The sequence below is a fragment of the Sciurus vulgaris genome (assembly GCF_902686455.1).
Source record: "Sciurus vulgaris genome assembly, chromosome: 14".
NCBI lineage: Eukaryota > Metazoa > Chordata > Mammalia > Rodentia > Sciuridae > Sciurus > Sciurus vulgaris.
In genome coordinates, this window is record NC_136475.1 from 78,336,118 (window position 1) to 78,356,771 (window position 20,654).

A 20,654-nucleotide genomic window follows, 5' to 3' on the forward strand; every position below is an offset into this window, starting at 1 on the left:
TCTGACTTTGCCTCTTCCTAAGAAACATCTAGATTGAACAACTCTTGGGGCCCAGTGGGAAAAGGATTCTCCTCTGATGCCCCATTCTGTGTCCAGGCAACTATGGGAATGAGGTGGATGGCCTGTCCCGACCCCAGCGGCCTCAGCCCAGAAAGGAACCCGGGGATGAGGAGGAAGTAGACCTGATCCAGAACTCCAGTGATGATGAGGGTGATGATGGTGGGGACCTGGCCTCGGTGTCCTCCACCCCACCCATGCGGCCCCAGATCACAGATAGGTGGGCTCACCCTCCTGTGGCCCAGTCCTCCCACTTCCTGTGGCCCTGGATCTCAACTCCCCCAACACCTCCCACCCCAGGAACTACTTCCATCTGCCCTACCTGGAGCGTAAGCCCTGCATCTACATCAAGAGCTGGTGGCCAGATCAGCGCCGACGCCTGTACAACGCCAACATCATGGACCACATCGCTGACAAGCTGGTCAGGGCCAGGCGGGGGCCGGGAGTCCTAGGGAGTGGGTGTGTCTAAAGGGCTCGCCTGCAACACACAGGCCATCTGTCCAGAGGTTTGCCACGTGGCAGAGCAAGGGGCTGCAGGAATGGCCCCAATAAAACCCCTGACCACCCCCTGCCCAGAGCTCTGGAATGGAGTCTGAGGATCCTGGCCCCTCCAGGTCTGGGGTTCCCTGGAGGCAGCTAGGTAGGCCCCGTGTCTCTAGTAAAGTAGGCATCTCTCCAGCCTTGAGCCCTGCACAGCCCACCAAGGTCACAGTCAGAGGTGACTTCTTCCTTCAGGAACTGAGGGCCCCACAAATAGCAAGGTCTCCAGGTCCTACAAAAGAACCTGGGGAGTTGGTTGCCTCCTCACGATGAATAAGGAATGGCCCTATGAGAGGTCCCAGGTCACTAGGCCTTTCTTTCCCGCTGATGAACCTGGAGGAGACATTTGGGGAGGCCCAGGGGGCAGGCTATGGCCCAATGTGAACCCACACCCCTGGTTCCCAGGAAGAAGGACTGAATGACGTACAGGAGATGATCAAAACGGAGAAGTCCTACCCTGAGCGTCGCCTGCGGGGAGTCCTGGAGGAGCTCAGCTGTGGCTGCCAGTGAGGGGGCAGAGGGGCAGCAGGACGGGTGGGCGTGGGCAACTAGACGGAGAGGACCTGGGCCAGGCCTGGGCAGAGCAGGAGATGCCCATGGGCTGAGCCCTGGCTCCCTCCCTCCCCAGCCGCTTCCTCTCCCTCGCTGACAAGGACCAGGGCCACTCATCACGCACCAGGCTGGATCGGGAGCGCCTCAAGTCCTGCATGAGGGAGCTGGTGAGGACGTACTGGACACCAGGGATGGAGGGAGGGTCTGCCTCTGAGGTCACAGCCCCTCGGTCATGGCCCCAGCAGCCCCCCAACAGCTGATCTCCCCCGTACCCCACCCCCACAGGAGAGCATGGGGCAGCAGGCCAGGAGCCTGCGGGCTCAGGTGAAGCGCCACACGGTGCGCGACAAGCTGAGGCTGTGCCAGAACTTCCTACAGAAGCTGCGCTTCCTGGCAGACGAGGTGCATGGTCTGCGGGGAGGACAGGGGCTGCACAGAACTGGGTGGGTCAGACTCTCTGTGCGGCCCTTCCAGCTCAGATGGCTGGAAGACCTAGGCACGGGGTCCTTCCCTCCAGGCCCCCTCTGCATCCAGGTCCAGCCCTCAGGCCAGGCAGGCTCCGGGGCCACAGCAGAGAAGGCCCTTTCCCCTGACCGCTGCCCTCCCCCGCCGTAGCCCCAGCACAGCATCCCGGACGTCTTCATCTGGATGATGAGCAGCAACAAGCGGGTGGCCTACGCCCGGGTGCCCTCCAAGGACCTGCTCTTCTCCATAGTGGAGGAGGAGCTGGGCAAGGACTGCGCCAAGGTCAAGACCCTCTTCCTCAAGGTGCCATGGGGATGGGACTGGGGTCGGGGGAGCCTGGGTTCCTCTCAGGGTCCCACTGAGGTCCGTCAGGCCTGAACCAATGGGACAGGACCCTCAACTAACTTGAGTTCAGAAAAGGGCAGGAAAGAGAATGAAGGGGAAGAGGGAGGAGTGCTGGAGGCCCCGCCCAGCCCACCCCCCTGTCCCCACCCCATCTCAGTTCGGTGGGATGGCTGGGGTGGGGAGCTCCCATGGAGGCCTCCACCAGCCCTCTGTCCTTGCCCCTACCCCTCCTGGTGGGCCCTCGCATTTGGCCAGGCTCCTGGTGACCCAAGCCTGCCCCCCAGCTGCCAGGGAAGCGGGGCTTCGGCTCAGCGGGCTGGACAGTGCAGGCCAAGCTGGAGCTCTACCTGTGGCTGGGCCTCAGCAAGCAGCGGAAGGACTTCCTGTGCGGCCTGCCCTGCGGCTTCGAAGAGGTCAAGGCAGCCCAGGGCCTGGGGCTTCACTCCTTCCCGCCCATCAGCCTGGTCTACACCAGTGAGTGAGGACTCCTCAGCCTGGTGGGCCCCTCTGCCCGCCTTCTCCCGGGAAGGGCTGTGCAGGGCCTCAGTCTGCTCTTCCCCACAGAGAAGCAGGCCTTCCAGCTCCGAGCTCACATGTACCAGGCCCGCAGCCTCTTTGCCGCAGACAGCAGCGGGCTTTCTGACCCCTTCGCGCGTGTCTTCTTCATCAACCAGAGCCAGTGCACCGAGGTGAGAACACCAGAGGCCTCTGAGCTTGTGGGCCCTGAGAGCTAGTTCCCTGTCCCTTAGACCTGCAGGCCCAGGTCCCACAGGCAAGGACTGCAACTTTGATTGAGGTGACATCCACAAGACAGAGAAGATGGGAAGACTTGGTCAGAGTTCTAGAAACAGACCTCATATTGGCCTTGACTTTAAGATTTCTGAAACAGTCAGGGCACCTGACATTCCTGCTCCTGGCTTCCCTGGAACCCCTGACTAGGAGTGGAGTCTGCCACTCACCATCACTGTTCCTTGCCTCCCACCCCATGCTGCAGGTGCTGAATGAGACACTGTGCCCCACCTGGGATCAGATGCTGGTGTTTGACAACCTGGAGCTGTATGGAGAAGCACATGAGTTGCGGGATGACCCCCCCATCATTGTCATTGAAATCTACGACCAGGACAGCATGGTACGAGTGGGAGCTGGCACCGGGACCCCAGCAACACCACACCTCCCCCTGTTCCCTGCACTCAACCTGCTGGCCTTCTGCCCACTCCCTCCTGGGCTGGTGCTGCCTGGGACGCTGTCCCTCCAGGTGTCTCCTGCCCACCCGCTGCAGCCTGACCTTTCCCAACACTGAACCTCTGGGATCTCGGGAGTCAGGCCAGGGCATCCTCACCTCCTGACACAGACACACAGAGCCCAACGTCTTCAGGAGATGAGCCAGAGAGTTCTACTCTCACCCCGGGGAACTTGGACTCCCTGCCCACACTTATCAGTCTGTAACAGCCTTGCAGCTTTCCATGGCAGGGGATGGGGGGCACCTGGAGTGGGGAGTAAAGGATTGGGATACCCCCCCCAAGAACTGGGAAGCCACCACTCTCCCTACAAACCACCTTACCCATTGAGGTGTCCCCAGAGAGCTCTGCACTAGAATAGGAGGACCTTACTTCTGGTCCTAAGCCCTGAGTCTGCCATTCACTGCCTGGCCCTGAACAAGCCTTTGGTTGTCCCTGAGACTTGATTTTCCCCATCTGTAAAGTGGGTGAGCACCCCTGCTCCTTACACTGGCTCATGGGCCAAATGAGATGACAGGTGTGAACACGAGTGAAAGAGGCCACCTGGGTTGTTTGGTGTCAGGGCAAAGCCGACTTCATGGGCCGGACCTTTGCCAAGCCCCTGGTGAAGATGGCAGATGAGGCATACTGCCCACCCCGCTTCCCGCCCCAGCTGGAGTACTACCAGATCTACCGTGGCAACGCTACGGCCGGAGACCTACTGGCTGCCTTCGAGCTGCTGCAGGTGGGTGGCAGGGAACGGGGCTTCTGTCCTCCCCATGCTGCTGTGAGGCCAGTGGGACCAAAGCAGAGGGCAGAGGGCATGGTTCTCAGGGGCCTGGGCCATCCGGCCTTCCTTGTCTGCCCTGATCTCATGGGGGAAAGACTCCTCTCCCTGGACTCCCCAACATGTGACCTGTGACCCCCACTCCGCAGATTGGGCCAGCAGGAAAGGCGGACCTGCCCCCGATCAATGGCCCAGTGGACATGGACCGAGGGCCCATCATGCCTGTGCCTGTGGGCATCCGGCCCGTGCTCAGCAAGTACCGAGTGGAGGTACATGGGGGGCCCTGGGGGGCCCTCCCTGTCCCTCCCTGTCTCTCCCTGTCTCTTCCACCTGGCTTCCTCGTTCCCTCTCCCTCTTTCCATTGAGAGAGCACACATTCCTCCACAGGCGGCAAACCCTGGTGCCCTCAACCCACTCCTCCTTTCCAGATAAGGAGACTGAGGGCCCGAGAGGGGAAGTGACTTGCCCAGGGTCATCCTCAGGAGCCAGCCGCAGACCCAGGCTCCCACCCCAGGCCAGTGCCTGCCCCCTCTGAGTCACACCAGGGTGTTCAGGGCCATTCCCAGCTCTCCTGTCTGCTCCACCCTCGACCCCTCCACACCTTCACTGTGAAGCCCCTTGAGGACACCCACCTCACCAGTTCTCCTGGCACTGCCCCTGCCCACTGAAATCTGTCCTCTGCCCGCCCGCTGCCGGTTCCTTCTCAGGAGTCCCCGCCACCCACTGCTGGCGGCCTGGATTGAGCAGCGCTCCTCCCCAACCCTCTGCCAGGTGCTGTTCTGGGGCCTTCGGGACCTGAAACGGGTGAACCTGGCTCAGGTGGACCGACCGCGGGTGGACATCGAGTGTGCAGGGAAGGGGGTACAGTCATCCCTGATCCACAATTACAAGAAGAACCCCAACTTCAACACCCTGGTCAAGTGGTTTGAAGTGGTAAGCACAAGCCCAGTCAAGGTGGGCAGAACTGGAGGTGGCCGGTGTGGCTCCACCTGGCAGGTTCCTCTGCCCCCTTCTCTGAAGTTCAGGCTCCATGTCACCAACACCCCCAGGACCTCCCAGAGAATGAGCTACTGCACCCGCCCCTGAACATCCGCGTGGTAGACTGTCGTGCCTTTGGCCGCTACACACTGGTGGGCTCCCATGCCGTCAGCTCCCTGCGGCGCTTCATCTACCGGCCCCCAGACCGCTCGGCCCCCAACTGGAACACCACGGGTATGGCCGCATCTCAACCTGAAGCCTGGCTCGGTCCCCAGAGGGCTGCTGCTCACAGCCCAGAGAAAGCAGCCGCCAGTGTGTCTCCAGGGGACATCCCATGGTGCTGTGGGGAAGGGCAGGAAGGCAGCCCTGTCCTGGAGGCCAGGGAAGGCTGCCCAGGTCTGCCCCTCACTCTGGAACCAGAGTAGGCCACTGCTGGAAAAGCCCCAAGAGGTCCTCCTCCACTGGGTGGAGAAGACCTGGGCCGTCCTTCCTGGTCCAGCCCCCACTCCCCTGTTGGGCCGCCAGAGTCTCGCCCTTCTTTCTGGCTCATTTTCTCCCACCTTATTCCCATCTTTACTCCTTCAACTACTGGTCCCTCCTCTCCCCACAGAAAGTTCCAGAATCAGCCTCAGGCACCTGCTCTTCTGCCTCCCTGACTCTCACTTGTCTTCCTGTGCCTCCTGTCTGTCTGTCTCCCTGTCCAGTCAGGCTTCTCCAGGGCTGCCATGTGCTTTGCAATGGGGGACCCTTCTCTCGCCCCACAGGAGAGATCGTGGTGAGCATGGAACCAGAGGTGCCAGTCAAGAAACTGGAGACCATGGTGAAGCTGGACGCGGTAAGGCAGCCCCAGGCTGGCCTTGAGCACGAGTGACACACTCATGAGCCAGGCTGCTCCACCCTGAGAAGCAGCATGAGGTCGCTCCTGTTTCAGTGAGGAGCTTGGTTGTCAAGGGCCAACCCGATTGCATGTGCAGACATCTCCACCCCAACACCGTCCTGGCACATGTGTGTGCGTGCCTGTGTGTGCGTGCACATGTGTGTGTGTGTGTGTTCGTGTGCTAGAGACAAAGAGAACATTAGTAGTTTGAAGTGATAACCTGCAGTCATTTGTCCTCCAACAAATGACACTCTAGGAAATGGATTCCTTGTGAAAGCACCCATGTCCCTCCTTCCAGGAGCCCAGTTTCCAAAACACCCTACAGGCCTGGGTTGGGGAAGAATTCCAGGTGGAAGCTCCTAATTCCTCTTGGCTTTAACACAGCCAATTTTAAATTACTGGTGCTCTTTGCCACTGTGCAGATTTGGTGGTGCCCACATTGGTCACTTGTAAAAGCTCCCCAGCTGATTCTAGCATGCAGCCGGGCTGAGAGCCAGTGCTAGAAGCCCTGAGGAAATCCTCCACACAGGCCCCAGCAGACTCCCAGGCAGTGTGCTCTTGGGAACAAGCACACCATGCATACATCCCTGCATGCGCCCCTCGGCTCCCATCATCTGTCCCTGTCCTCCACACTTCCTGGGGAGGCCCGCTGCCTGCCCCTTCAGGCCCCAGTGGCTAATCCTGTCCTGTCTCCTGCTTCCCCTCTGCAGACTTCCGATGCCATCATCAAGGTGGATGTGGTGAGTGTGCAGGCCATCAGGGGCCCTGGGGCCAAAGGACCTACACTGGTGTCAGCTGTCAGGCCAGAGGGCCCTGCCTCAGGGACTGAGTCATCCCCTGACCCTGAATGCCAAATACTGCCTTGCCCAGTGGCTCACATTGGCAGGTCATGGTCCTCACAGGGCCATGGCCTCCTTCCCCACAAAACATAGCCCTGTCTCTTTGACACTGGTGGCCCCATAGAGCAGCATGGGCCCGAGTGGGAGGGGACCCTCTGGGTCATCCGAGGTTCTGGGAAAGAGCAGGGAGCAGGGGAGCCCACAGGCCTGTAGACCTAGCCAACCCTCAGGCTGAAGAGGAGAAGGAGAAGAAGAAGAAAAAGAAGAAAGGCTCCACAGAAGAGCCAGAGGAAGAGGAGCCAGACGAGAGCATGCTGGACTGGTGGTCCAAGTACTTTGCCTCCATTGACACCATGAAGGAGGTGAGGCTTTGGCGTGGCTGGGGGCACAGGGAGTGGGCAGGGTGCTCACACCCCCGGTCCAGCTCCCTCCCCACTTCCCCCAGAGCAGGCTCCTCCTGCCTCGGGCTTGGAGTCCCCTCCACAGAACTCAGCTTTTCCAAGCTGGGGGTCCAGTCTGCCTCCCTGGCTTGGTTACCTCGCATCCTCATTCAGTTATTCCACAAGCAACTCTGGAGTCTGTGATAACCCAGACACCAGGGGAGCCCACCTGCCCTGAGGAGCCCCGTCCCTGGGCAGAAGGGCAGGTGCACCTTAGAGCACCGTGTGATAGCAAAGGCAAATCGAGGCCCGGGGAGGCAGGGGAGTCATTCCATCTTTTGGCAGCAACTTCGACAGCAAGAGGCGTCGGGCATTGAGCTGGAGGAGAAGGAAGAAATGGACAGCACCGAGGGTGAGCCCTGGACCCTGGCCTGCTGCCTCCCCGGGCTGGCTTCCCTGCCTGCCTCACCAGCTGCTCCTCCTTCCCCTGCCACAGGCCCTCACAGCCACCGAGTGTGGGGCAGACCTCACCGGGCGTCCCTGGGTGCCAGGGAGCAGGCTGAGCCCTTCTCTGGAGTAGTTTTCACTCTGACCAGTTCATCAGCGATGTCCTGGGCAGACACTTAAGGCCTCAGAGTGATCAGAGCTAGAAGGAACTTCACACCTCACCCCACCCAGCATTTTCCAGACCTTTTTCCATAGAACAGTAAGGATGGCAATTCTGAAGGGAAGGAAGGGTTCTGTGGTAAAATTGGTTCAGGAAAGACGGGTTGAAACATGCTGCTTTGGTGTAGGACTTCTCAGAGACTTTAATTTGTAAACACTATAATTCTCTAAAAGGAAGATACTATATAAAATCTTTCTCCAACTGATTCCACCACAGTACCATTTCTTCTAAAGCGTACCAACAGTACCTATGCTTCATGTTCCACTGGATGCGGTTTGAAAAATGCTAATAAAGCACCTTGCACGGGGCTGGGGTTGTGGCTCAGTGGTAGAGCGCTTGCCTGGCATGTGTGAAGCCCTGGGTTCAATACTTGGCACCACATATAAATAAATAAAATAAAAGATACGTTGACAACTAAAATATATATATTAAAAAAATAAAAGAGGTGCCTTGTTAATAATACTGTGGACAGGTTGAGTGCCGCTGGAGGAGAAGAGAGGGGACCCAGGGCTGCACAGCCGCGAGCCTCTGACTCCAGACCCAGCCTCCTTTCCTGCCCGACTTGCCAGGCCTGGCCTCACGTCTGTATTTCACGGTCGAGTCAGTGAGATTCAAGAAATTAAATCAGGAAGAACAGGAGGGACGAAACTGGTTCTCCAGCGCAGGCTTTCCTGTTCTGATCTTTCTGCCCTGCCTCCCCCTAAGCTGATGGGGCTCTCCTTTCTGCTTCCGGCCAGGCCTGAAGGGGCCCATGAAGGGCAAGGAGAAGGCAAGGGCCACAAAGGAGGAGAAGAAGAAGAGAGCCCAGGGCCCCAGCCCCGGCCCGGGGTCTGAGGCACCTGAGAAAAAGAAACCCAAGATTGATGAGCTGAAGGTGAGGGTCTGGGGGCCCACCCAGCCAGGGGTGCAGGGGGCAGCAGCGGGTGGGGCAGCCTGAGAGCCAGGGGCAGGCGTCAGGCCTGACGGCCTGGCCTGGGCCAGGTGTACCCCAAGGAGCTGGAGTCAGAGTTCGATGACTTCGAGGACTGGCTGCACACGTTCAACCTGCTGCGGGGCAAGACGGGGGACTCCGAGGACGGCGCCACCGAGGAAGAACGCACTGTGGGTCGGTTCAAGGTCAGGCCCAGAGCTCCCTGGCCCTGGAGCCTCCCGCCCCCTCCGCTTCTCTCCTCACCACTGCCCTAGCCACTCCTTCCAGACCCCCAGCCATCCCCACGGTCCAGCACAAGTAGCCGTTAGCTGTTCTGAGTGCGACCCCTGCCCACATCTGGGCCAACCCCTGCCCTGGGCCCCCTTGCCTCTCCCCAGGGCTCCCTCTGTGTGTACAAAGTGCCACTCCCGGAGGATGTGTCCAGGGAAGCTGGTTACGACCCCACCTACGGCATGTTCCAGGGCATCCCGAGCAATGACCCCATCAACGTGCTGGTCCGAGTCTATGTGGTCCGGGTGAGACTCCCTTTGCACCCCACACGCTGTAAGGCCCCCTGCCCAGGAGGAATGGAAGCAGCTGTAGACTGACAGCCCTGAGCTGGGAGGCACCCCGGGGATCACCTGGTCTAGTCTTCGTCTTTTCTAGAAGAGGAAGTCAAGGCCCAGGGAGGGGCAGCGACTTGCTTAGTCACACAGCAAGTCTCCTGACTGGTCCAGTGCTGCTGCCCTGCCTTGGTCATCACGGGACCCTCAGGGAGCAGGGCAGAGGCATTCAGGAGCCCCCTCAGGCAGCACCCTCCCACCCCAGGCCACGGACCTGCACCCTGCGGACATCAATGGCAAAGCGGACCCCTATATTGCCATCCGGCTGGGCAAGACTGACATCCGCGACAAGGAGAACTACATCTCCAAGCAGCTCAACCCCGTCTTCGGGAAGTAAGGCGCCCGGCGCCCAGTTCCCTGCCCTGGTCTGCCTTCCCAGCCCAGTTCCCCTCCTGGCACACCCCAGCCCTGGACGCCCTTCCTACCCCACCGCCAGGTCCTTTGACATCGAGGCCTCCTTCCCCATGGAATCCATGCTGACCGTGGCTGTGTACGACTGGGACCTCGTGGGCACTGACGACCTCATTGGGGAGACCAAGATAGACCTGGAGAACCGCTTCTACAGCAAGCACCGCGCCACCTGTGGGATCGCACGCACCTACTCCATGTGCGAGGGGCGGGGTGCCGGGCGGGCGGGCCTGTGCACTTGACCCTAAAACGAGCTTCAGAGGCGGTGACTTGGGAATGTAGACAGATTATGGTTTCTGTCCCAGGCCAGCACTTCTCCGCTTAAGGATCTGGGCACAGCCACAGGGGCCAGGTCTTCAGATTCCAAGGCAAGGGGAGAAGTCAGGACAAGGAGAAAAGAGTGGCCTAGGGCAGGGGGTGAGATAGCAAAGGAGCAGAGGGAGTCCTCTGGGGATCTGAATCAGCCTTTGACCATTAAAGGCCGCGCGACCCTAATCAAGCCCCTTAGCCTCTCTGGTTATGGTTCCTCAGGGGAGTCTTTGAGGTTCCAGAAGAGTGGGCACAGTGAGACAATGCTTGGGGAACACTGACGGGCCAGAGTCTGAGGTGGGAGGGGTCAGCTTCAGGAGCCATGGCATCTTGGGAGACCTGCGTCCAGGGCAAGCCCACCGGTTGACATGAGGAAACAATCCATTGCAGTGAACTGCCACCTGGGGATGGCCTAGTCCCTGTCAGAGTTCCTCAAGCCTGTGTGTCCCTCCCACAGACATGGCTACAATATCTGGAGGGACCCCATGAAGCCCAGCCAGATCCTGACCCGCCTCTGTAAAGAAGGCAAAGTAGACGGCCCCCACTTTGGGCCCCCCGGGAGAGTGAAGGTGGCCAACCGGGTCTTCACTGGGCCCTCTGAAATCGAGGATGAGAACGGTAACAGCCCCTGGGCCACACCTCCTGGCCCCCCGGAGGCGGCTTCAGAGGCCATGAGGAGCCCAGGCTTCCAGGAAGGGGACCGCAGCCTCGCCAGGGGTGTCCTCTATCTGAGTCTGGGCTTAGCGACCCTCTGCTCCACCCCAGCACCCCTGCTGGCTGCTCAGCCTCTGCCTCCACCCCTCCTGCACCACTTTCCCCCACACTGCCTTCTCCGGCCTTCTTGCATCCCCGCAGGCTAGAGAGGTTGTCCCCATTCTGATGATGAGCAAACTGAGGCTCAACAGAGGGCGGTGACTTGCCCAAGGTCAAGTGGCACTTTAGAGGCATGAGGACACAGGCACAGATCCCTCTGGCCCCAAGCCCGGGGCTATCCTCACTCCTCTCCCATGAGGCACTTCCCAGAGAATCGGCAGGCACCTGCTGGGGAACTTCCACCTCGCCTTGGGCTGGGACAGAGTGGCTTCTCCCCTCTGCTCCCTCTCACAGCCCAGCAGGACTCTCTGCTCAACTTCCCCAAATAGGGGACACCAAGGACACAGACCTCTCTGGGTCCTGTGGAGAGCTGAGATCTTGGGCAAGTCACCTCTGGGCCTCAGTTTCCCCAACGGTAAAATGGAACTGGGTGGAGGGGGGACGGCTCAGAGCTTTATGGCGATAAGGCCCTGGTCACAGCACAGGCGCCTTGGTTCTGGGGAGCCGCGTGTGCAGTTGAGCCACTGGCACCCACAGGTCAGAGGAAGCCCACGGATGAGCATGTGGCCCTGTCTGCCCTGAGGCATTGGGAGGACATCCCCCGAGTGGGCTGCCGCCTGGTGCCAGAACACGTGGAGACCAGGCCACTGCTGAACCCTGACAAGCCAGGAATAGAGCAGGTGATATTTTCTAGCCAGAATGGGGGGTTCCTGGGTATTTAGAATCAGTGAATAGCAACATGGGTACATGGAGATAGAAAAGGGACCTCATGCTATTGGCTGCACTCCCAAAAACCTGGCAGTCTGGCCAACTTGAGTGGCAAGTGTCTTTGCTCTGAATGAGGATTGTCTGCAAGTGGAGACCAGATTTGTCTCCCACAGCAGCTGTGATTGGTTATAGGTGACAACACAGGAATTCCTGGCATCCAAAGGGGAGAAACTGGTGACAGAACATGGGTTGGGCGGGTGAGGAAACTGTCCTTCCCAGACAGAGGAGAAGTCCTTGAGACATCTACCATGACCTTCTCTTCCTCAGGGCCGCCTGGAGCTGTGGGTGGACATGTTCCCCATGGACATGCCAGCCCCTGGGACGCCTCTGGACATCTCCCCCAGGAAGCCAAAGAAGTGAGCTTCCTGGAGCCCAAACTACTCCCCTCCCCACTTCCCACTGTGACCAGTCCTTCTGGCAGGAGGCACAGGCCCAGATGGCCTTGGTCCGTCCCCATTCCCTGGGCCTCAGATGTGGCCAGACCTCCTGAGGGAGAAATGGTTGTGGGAGTTGTGGGGACTGCTCTGGGTAGGTCCCTATTTGTGGGACAGGGGAACACCCTCTACTCTGCCATGAGGGAGAAGAGCCACACGGCAATACCCCAGCCCACGCCCATCCCTGCAAAGATGAGCCACTCGTAGACACACTCCTACTGGCCCACCCATGCTCACGCCCCTATGGCACCCGATGTGTGCATGCCCACGTGTGCACACACGTGTGGGGGACAGAACCTGACTGCACCCTTGCAGGAGGAAGTGATGTGGAGAAAGCTCTGAGTCAGAAGCCAGGTCACTTTGTCCTCAAATTTCCCCTTTATAAAATGGCAGGGCTGAGCCACTGCCCGCCTCTGATACCCTCAGTGGCCTAGATTCAGGTCAGCTTCCTGGTTACATGAAACTGTACAGAGCCCCACACTCGGGGCCTCACCTTCTTTACCTGTCCAATGTTGCCATCTTGATTTTTTGAAGATTTTTTTTTTTTTAGCAAAGGGCCCTGCATTTCCATTCTCGCTGGCCCCAGCAAATTAAGCAACCGGTTCTGCCAGGAATATCCTCCAGGCCTGAGGCGATGGGCATGCTATTCCAGGTCCTACCACAAGAGGGAAACCCAAGCCAACAGGCCACCCTGGACTGCAGTCCTTGCTGTGTTCCTGCAATTCCACAGAGCCACATTCCCATCATTTTTAGTGATGACTCAGCCTCACTCTTGAAATATAACTACCTTATTTATAATTACAATTAAATCTCAAGGGGAATTCCTCTTTGGGGACAAGGACATAAAGGAAACCTGCGTTCATGGGTTTCCATCGCAGGCTTTCAGGCTTACACATAAACTCCTCTTAAAACTGGAGACGCTCTGATCTCTGGAGTCACACGGAGGTTGCGCCTGACTCTCCAGCCTCATTTCAGCCACTCTTCTCTTTGCTCCTGTCCTTAGCCACCCTGTCCAGGAGTGTGCCGCCTTTTCCAGCCTGACTGGCCCTCCCCTGAGCAGAGGCAGCGTGTGCCTAGCTGGTGGTCTGGCTCCCCTGGGCCCCAGAAGACAGAGGCCTCCCTCCGGCCTCCATTAACTGTCCCAAACACAGCCAACCCAAGAACTCAGGGCCTCACTCACTGGCCCATCTCCAGCCCCCACCCTGAACCCGGGGATAACCCCCACCCCAGGCAGCCGATCGGCCCTCCTTCCTGTGCAGGTACGAGCTGCGGGTCATCGTGTGGAACACGGACGAGGTGGTCCTAGAGGATGACGACTTCTTCACTGGAGAGAAGTCCAGTGACATTTTTGTCCGGGGGTGGGTGAGAGGACCCTGTGCCAGGGGGCCTGAGCTTGGCAAGCCCTCCTCCTTCCTGAGAGAGAAGAAAAGGGGGCTGTGGGGTGGGGGAGGCCCCCAGGGTTTGGCCACAAGTCTGGAGCATGTGGCTCCTGGCAGGTGGCTCAAGGGCCAGCAGGAGGACAAGCAGGACACGGACGTCCACTATCACTCCCTCACTGGTGAGGGCAACTTCAACTGGCGCTACCTGTTCCCCTTCGACTACCTGGCCGCTGAGGAGAAAATCGTCATCTCCAAGAAGGAGTCCATGTTCTCCTGGGATGAGACCGAGTACAAGATCCCTGCGCGGCTCACCCTGCAGATCTGGGATGCCGACCACTTCTCAGCCGACGACTTCCTGGGTGCGGGGCAGGGCGGGGCCTAGCGTCTGGAACAGAGAGGCAGGTGGAAGAGGTAGGGGCAGGTGAGCCCTTACGTAGTCCGTGAGAGCCAGAGGTATCAGACGGGTTCCTGCCCCCCCCCAGAATCCACCTAACCAGGCATGGGGCAGATGTCCCCAGTGTCATTACCAAGGCATACAAGGTGCTTTGGACACATCAAGAAGCAGGCAACAAATGCTGATGGAGAAATCAGCAAGGCTCCCTAAGGAGGTTAGGAGACTTCTCTGGGCCTCTGTAAAGCAAGGTTTCCCCCAAATTCTAATCTTCATCTGTAACTGGTGAGATTGGCAGGACTTTGACCATTGGATGTTCCCCGGAGGTGTGGATGGCAGATACCAGGAGATACCCACTAAGCTATAGGAGGACCTGAGCAAAATGTGGGGACAAACAAGGTGCCCAGGTTGCCAGAGCCCCCTGCCCCTGTCACATTTGCCCAGAGCTGACTCTGAGATTGCCACAGGGGCCATTGAGCTGGACCTGAACCGGTTCCCACGAGGCGCAAAGACAGCCAAGCAGTGCACCATGGAGATGGCCACCGGGGAGGTGGACGTGCCCCTGGTCTCCATCTTCAAGCAGAAGCGGGTCAAAGGCTGGTGGCCACTTCTGGCCCGCAATGAGAATGATGAGTTTGAGCTCACGGTAGGCACCACCTCTGGCTCAGGGGTGTGCAAGGCTGGGCCAGGCTGGGTGCCCAGGCCCTGGGACCTTTCTGTTCTCTGCAGGGCAAAGTAGAGGCTGAGCTGCATTTGCTGACAGCGGAGGAGGCTGAGAAGAATCCAGTGGGCCTGGCCCGCAATGAACCTGACCCCTTAGAAAAACCCAAGTGAGTGCCCTGCTTGCCTGGACCCCCAACTGTGCTGGTTTTAGGGGACAGAGCAGGAAGGAGGGACCAGAACGTTCCGGTCTTCTTGCCCCCACTCCCCAGGCAACCTCTATTCCTTCCTGGGTCACAGCCTCTTTGCGCGGGAGCCCCCCACTTCACTCCTGAATCCCTCCACTTTCCTCTGAATCAAAGGATGGGTCCAGGAAGCAGTTCCTCTCCCATCCACAGAGCTATAGGTAATTCCTAGATTTTGCCAAAAGCAAGCAGCTCCAGTGATGGTGTTGGGCCTCAACCAGCTTTGAGGGTCCCAGAACTCATATACTCTGCCCAGGTGGGCTTCCCCCTCAGCAGAGACCCCTCACCACACCCAGCCCCAGCCCCCCGTCCTTTCTTCCTGATGCTCCAGCCGGCCCGATACAAGCTTCATCTGGTTCTTGAACCCTCTCAAGTCTGCCCGCTACTTCCTGTGGCACACCTACCGCTGGCTACTCCTCAAACTGCTGCTGCTCCTGCTGCTGCTTCTCCTGCTCGCCCTCTTCCTCTACTCTGTGCCTGGCTACCTGGCCAAGAAGATCCTTGGGGCCTGAGCCCCGCAGCCTCCTGGGTCTGGTACTTCTCCCCTCTGCCTCTGGACCAAGGGCTGCTGTCACATGGAACACACACACACACACACACACACACACACGGATGCACACAGCACACATGTACACCCCCAACACACACGCTTAAACACACACGCATGTACCCAAGTCCACGCAAACATGCATGACAACTTTCAAGCTTTCAAAACAGAATTATACTCTTAGAATTAGAATTGGCTACTTTACATTTTCTTATGTTAGACCAGAGAGGTGAATAGCCCACCCGAGGTTACCCAGTAAATTAGGGCAGAGCTGGGTGGGACTCCAGCCTAGCTGTCCAAACTGCCAATCTGGTGTGTTTCACACCACAGCACCTCCTATCTCAGCCACAGTCCTCACAGACTGTCCTTGAATTTCACGGGCAGAAGGAAGTTGAGATAGTGATGGGGAAAGGGGAAAGGTTTGGCTAGGATTCACCACCAAGAACCTGAAAAGAGGGCTGGGAAGATAGCTCAGTTGGTAGAGTGCTTGCCTTGCAGGAACAGGGCCCTGGGTTCGATCCCCAGCACCCAAAAAAAAAAAAAAAAAAAAAAAAAATCTGGATAAGAGATGTCCCCATGTGGTGCTGATTCTGCCCTGTGGAACCATAGTTCCGTCCATTCAGACGTTCAGCAGCCAGTACCTAGCACCCCCCCACCATGGGCTCAGAGCTTCACACGCACCCTCACATCGCCGCTTCACCAACTCCAGGAATCAGCCATGACTACTATCCATAAAGAAATGGAGGCTTCAACTCTAGGCGCCCTGTGCCCAAGCCCCTACTTTACTGTCCCACTTATCCTGAGCTCACTCTCGGGGTGTAGTCCGCATGCTCCGGGAGTCGGTAGGCAGTAGGTTGAACAGGCATTTTAGTACTTTAACCTGAAATCTGGACCTCTTGTGAAACCCGTTGTTCTGGTGAGCTCAGCGAGTGCCTCTTGGCGAGAACGTTTCTTTTCCGCAGAGGGCACAGTAGAGAAGGTAGAGCAGGTCAGCGAGGGCAGCGTGCCCTGTTGGGCCAGGTCTGTGGGACATAAATCTGTGCTCATCACGAAGGAAGAGGTAGCAAAACACAGTCCCCTGAGAACGTGGGGCGACACGACCCTGTGTGACACGTGGCTGAGTACAGGCCCGCAGGGCCAAGGCCACTGCCACAGGCGGCACCCCACTGCAAGTGTTAAGGCCGAGGCCAGGAGCGTGCCCCCAGCCAAAAGGCTCCATGGAGGCTTTGGGAGGTGCACCAAGGCCCCGCGGGGAGGGCGAGGCTCTGCAAGCAGCAAGTCTGGTGCTCGGAAACAGGCTACGCCCGGCCCAACACCCACTGCCCAGTGTGTGGGCTGAGTGTGCTTCAGGGCCTCTTGGGTCTGGAGAGGGAGAGGGACGGGTGCCCTGTGGGGGCCACTTGTGCCACGGCCTGACCGGCGGCTCCTCCGCTCCCCCAGCCGGCCCGACACGGCCTTCGTCTGGTTCCTCAACCCGCTCAAGTCCATCAAGTACCTCATCTGCACTCGGTACAAGTGGCTCATCATCAAGATAGTGCTGGCGCTGCTGGGGCTGCTCATGCTGGCCCTCTTCCTCTACAGCCTCCCCGGCTACATGGTCAAGAAGCTGCTAGGGGCATGAGGCTCTGCCACATCCCTCCGCACCTCTCCAGGGCCTGCTGCCTTTTCCCTTCCTGCAGCCTGGACTCTTTCCCACACTCCCTGGAGAGCCTGAGCAGCCCCACGTCCACCCTTGGAGCCTTGGGCCAGGCCCTCTCCTGCCTGCCTGGCTGCTGCCATCCACACTGCCCAGACCGCTGCTTGCCCAGTCCTGCCCCTCAGATCCTGCCTGGGGACAGGGTAGCATGGGAAGAGATGGGGACCTGGAGCAGGTCCCTTTTGCCCCACCTGCTGGGTCCACCCTCCCTCCTTCAAGCCCTGTTCCACAGGAAGCTGCCCCAAACCCTCCCCTGGATTTCTGAGCCCCGGATTAGAACTTCAATGAGATTAACCAAGGAATGCAGACCAGTGCCCAGGGCTCTGCAAAGAACAAAGGAGCAAAAGGGCATGGCCACCGTGCCCGTGAGCACAGCCGACACCGCCAGTCCTGCCCCAGAAAGTCCCGGGGCAGCTGCTGCATCCGCCCACGCTCCACTTGGCTCCTGACCCTTCTCAGGCAGCTGCCTGTCAACGGGTGCCCAGCCCAGGTGGATGGGCTCCTAACACTTCCCAGGCCCCTCTGCCCGGGTGGTGCTCACAAGCCCAGACAGGAACACTGAGCTGAGCCCATGTCCCCACGGCCCCACCCTTGAGGCACTCCTGTCCTGCCAGCAGCTGCTGCCAGGGGTTTGTGCTTAAAGTGCTGCCCTGCCTGCGACTGGGTTTCTCTTGGCTGTTTTTCTTTCCTGAGTGTGATTTTTCTCTTAATAAATAAATCAAACACTGAGCTGAAGAGTCTGTTCATACAGCGAGAGGAAAGCCACCACAGTGGGGTACAGGTCAGCAGACACGCTGGGTTGGCAAATCTTCCCTTATGGTGGCCTCTCATGGTCCAGAGCTCAAGATAAGCCTCAGATACAGGGCTGCCTGCTCAGGCTGCCCACAGGAGGAGCCGCCCACCACAGCACAGAAGGCACACCACGATGCACCCAGGGCCCCCAAAGCACAGAAAATGTTTTCCAGGCCTGGGGACAATCTGAAGGCTCATGATTCCATAAGGGCCTCAGAGTTCCAGCCTCCACCCATGGAAGCCAGCTGCCCCCAGAAGTAAGAAGGTACTCCATGCCACTGGCCTCAGTCTGGTCACACAACAAGACCTGAGCCAAGACCTGGTCTCTTTAAACAGTCAGCCACAGTGTTCAAAAGACTTTAATCAGAACTACAGGAAACGGGTAACTCCTCTTGTTGACTTATACTGGCAGGCTTGTGAGACAGCTCTGAAAAATCTAGAGTGGACCCAGATCACTAGATAGTAAGTGCCAGCTCCGGCACCAGCCCAGTGCCAGCTAGGACGCGTCAGCCCTTTGAGGTCCACCTCTATTTTGTGGGTACCCGGAACACATGAGTCGGAGGAATCTGCAGTTCAGAGTTTATCTGAAAAAGAAAGTGAAGGTCATTGCTTTCCCCCAGGCCCTCCTTCTTCTTGGCCTCTGGGGGTCAAGTACGTAGCTAGCCCCACGGGTCTCCAAACCCCTGCAAGCTCTTCCTCTCCAAAGCAAAGTACACACAGAGCTGAAGGCTGCCAGGGCTTGCTGCTCCACGCGCTCCTTGCCTGCCCCCATCCATGCCTTCAAAACCACCACCCCTCTTCACTTGCCATGGCACCACTGCCCCTGCCCATCCCTCCTCCTGATCCTCTTGTACACAGAGTCCATGGAAACAAGGGCCATAAGATCCCCAAATGTCCAAGTCCTGTCACAGGCCAAGAGGCCACCATGATGCCATCTGCCTTTCGGGTGTGGCCTGGGACTTGAGACCAGGCCCAGGCCACGCATCTTGCACTTGGGGCTGGCCTCAGCTGCCTCACACGTGTGTAGCTGATGACCACCATGACCCTCTGGGCCACAGGCTCAGCACCGCGTGAAGGACAGCAGAGGAGAGCACAGGACCGCTGCAGAAGGACGTTTCCCTCTCTCCTCTGGCCAGGCCAAGGGGAGGTGGCCATGACTACTGCTGGAGGAGGCACATGCTGGCAGAGCTATCTGCTCAACAACAGACTCCTCTTCCCATGAGGACATCCGCCAGTCACATCACAGGCCAAGGAAGCCAAGCTGGCAGAGTGGAAATGGCCCTGGTCCCTGGGCACCTCCCCAAGTCTCCAGGTTTTGTGGCCTTTTGTGAAGTAGAGAGGACAGTTTCTGCCTCACAAAGAGTTGTTAGAAGTGAGAAAAAGTGCACAGGGGGACTCTAAGCTGGGAAGCTGGCTTTGCAAAATATGGTCCCAACAGGCTGGTACCAAGACCACAAGCACCAAAGGGACATGGTCACAACCTGGTTGGCAGCATCCACTGCTTTGTCATTGTCTCCACCTGAGGTGCTACTGTTGCTCTGCATGCTCTGCATCCCGTCTAAACCACCTGACCTTGGGGAGGGACCCCTCACCCTCCTTCAACCGTGGCCCCACGCTCCTGCCCACCCACCTTGGAGTGGAGATACTGCTGCAGCAGCAGTTGGAGCTCAGAGTTCTGCTGCTCCAGAGAATTGTTTTCCGTCAGCAGCTTGGCCCTCTGGGTCAGGACGAGGCTTTGGGTGGGAAAATAGGTTAGAGGCCCACTGAATCCTCTATCCTCATCCAAGTGAGGACCAGGACCTCTGTGTCTGTTCTGGCTGGAGGCAGAGGAAGACTCCAGAAGCCTCACCTTCCACCCAGGCTAGCGACAGAACAGGGATAGACCAACCAATGCCCCCAACACCACCACTCACCCAACGCACACAGCTTTTCTCTTTAAGACTGTGTGACCTGGAGTGTGGCCGCTCAGAGCAGGGTCTTCCCCACAGACCTGCCCTGCTCCCTCCTCCTCCTGGGTCATCACACACACACTTACTGGTATTTTTCCAAGGCTGTGTAGAGAGCATCCCAGAGGTTCTGCGTGGAGGAAGGGATAACCGTAGCCAGGGCCTTCCAATATTCAGAGTCCTTTGAGTTATCTCGCTTAGACTTTGTCATTCTCACTGGTGCCCGGAAGTTCCTGAAGGTCAAGAGCACTAGTGCCATGATCTCCCCCTGACATCCAAGGCCCCCAAGCAGTGCCAGTCTCAGCCTGAAGTCAGTCACAGATATCCTGCATTTTCCACTGGCCACCTTCCCAGCCAGCTGTCCGAGTCTATTAGATTGTGGCAGACTCTCAGAAAGTTCACCTGCTTCCAAGTTCCTGACAGGGGCTGTTTCCACCTTCGGGAATGTATGGTTGGAATTTCACCCACCTCTCTTTGTTTGCCTCCCTGGATTTCCAGCCTATTACTATGCCTCCCCTTTTTCCATGAATGCTTCCATATCAGCTCTTGAACTCTGGCACCTTCTTCCATCCCCTCAGTAATGTCCTTAATCCAGAATGGCATTCCCTCCCACCCAGACAAGCCTCTCCATATCCCCCCTTCATCCCTGCTATCAAGGGATCTTTCTAAACTGCAAGTCAAATCACGGCTCCCCACCTGCTTCATATCCTCTCCCGGCTCCAGTCAGCAGGACAAAGACAAAGATTGTCGGCACACAGGGCGAGGCTCTCCAAGACCTGACCTGGCTCCCTGCTCACTGGTCCTACACCCAGAGCCGGAACACTGCAGCCCTCCCTCCAGTGGTGACTCCTGAGTGCACCAGGCCTTCCCCTGTGCTATTATGTCCTAAGAAGCCCTTACCCTACTTTACCCACCAGCTCCAGTGCCATCTCCTCCCCAAACTCTCTCTGACAGGCTAAATGGAGATGGCCACTTCCTCCTCTGAACAATGCCACACATCACATAGGCTTTGATATCATTTGACCTTAA

At 58.3% G+C, this 20,654-nt stretch overlaps 2 protein-coding genes and 1 long non-coding RNA gene across 7 annotated transcripts in view; 1 reads left to right on the plus strand and 2 right to left on the minus strand.

Annotated features, from left to right (window-relative positions):
* The window catches only part of OTOF (otoferlin), a gene marked incomplete at its 5' end in the record, with an annotated part of 86,283 nt that extends 68,391 nt beyond the window's left edge, over positions 1–17,892 (plus strand). For 2 of the 5 annotated variants that reach the window (XM_079110120.1, XM_079110121.1), the window contains 30 exons: positions 97–277; positions 358–478; positions 1,003–1,103; positions 1,226–1,316; positions 1,435–1,551; positions 1,765–1,917; positions 2,244–2,433; positions 2,524–2,648; positions 2,954–3,088; positions 3,760–3,921; positions 4,113–4,232; positions 4,735–4,896; positions 5,013–5,175; positions 5,706–5,776; positions 6,529–6,558; positions 6,888–7,019; positions 7,383–7,449; positions 8,442–8,578; positions 8,686–8,820; positions 9,013–9,150; positions 9,443–9,570; positions 9,674–9,844; positions 10,412–10,572; positions 11,305–11,447; positions 11,803–11,891; positions 13,229–13,327; positions 13,466–13,707; positions 14,207–14,385; positions 14,469–14,569; positions 16,632–17,892. In XM_079110120.1, coding sequence (XP_078966246.1) covers positions 97–277; positions 358–478; positions 1,003–1,103; positions 1,226–1,316; positions 1,435–1,551; positions 1,765–1,917; positions 2,244–2,433; positions 2,524–2,648; positions 2,954–3,088; positions 3,760–3,921; positions 4,113–4,232; positions 4,735–4,896; positions 5,013–5,175; positions 5,706–5,776; positions 6,529–6,558; positions 6,888–7,019; positions 7,383–7,449; positions 8,442–8,578; positions 8,686–8,820; positions 9,013–9,150; positions 9,443–9,570; positions 9,674–9,844; positions 10,412–10,572; positions 11,305–11,447; positions 11,803–11,891; positions 13,229–13,327; positions 13,466–13,707; positions 14,207–14,385; positions 14,469–14,569; positions 16,632–16,812 — 4,025 coding nt within the window. In that variant the 3' untranslated portion in view covers positions 16,813–17,892. Of the gene's footprint in view, positions 1–96; positions 278–357; positions 479–1,002; positions 1,104–1,225; positions 1,317–1,434; positions 1,552–1,764; positions 1,918–2,243; positions 2,434–2,523; positions 2,649–2,953; positions 3,089–3,759; positions 3,922–4,112; positions 4,233–4,734; positions 4,897–5,012; positions 5,176–5,645; positions 5,777–6,528; positions 6,559–6,887; positions 7,020–7,382; positions 7,450–8,441; positions 8,579–8,685; positions 8,821–9,012; positions 9,151–9,442; positions 9,571–9,673; positions 9,845–10,411; positions 10,573–11,304; positions 11,448–11,802; positions 11,892–13,228; positions 13,328–13,465; positions 13,708–14,206; positions 14,386–14,468; positions 14,570–14,975; positions 15,564–16,631 lie in introns of those variants that run through there. The other 3 variants (XM_079110118.1, XM_079110119.1, XM_079110122.1) reach the window with 3 other exon arrangements.
* On the minus strand, positions 11,438–16,652 carry LOC306643822. The gene is made up of 3 exons (XR_013759070.1): positions 16,085–16,652; positions 13,572–13,726; positions 11,438–13,382 (listed from the first exon to the last, which is right to left on the minus strand). It is a non-coding gene; the product is annotated as an uncharacterized lncRNA (long non-coding RNA).
* A 130-nt stretch (positions 17,893–18,022) lies between the features above and the next one.
* The window catches only part of DRC1 (dynein regulatory complex subunit 1), a 63,784-nt gene continuing 61,152 nt past the window's right edge, over positions 18,023–20,654 (minus strand). Inside the window, exons 15-17 of the mRNA XM_079110125.1 lie at positions 19,715–19,858; positions 19,310–19,412; positions 18,023–18,263 (exon numbers count right to left, since the gene is read on the minus strand). Of these exons, the coding sequence (XP_078966251.1) occupies positions 18,207–18,263; positions 19,310–19,412; positions 19,715–19,858 (304 nt within the window). The 3' untranslated portion in view covers positions 18,023–18,206. The remainder of the gene's footprint in view (positions 18,264–19,309; positions 19,413–19,714; positions 19,859–20,654) is intronic.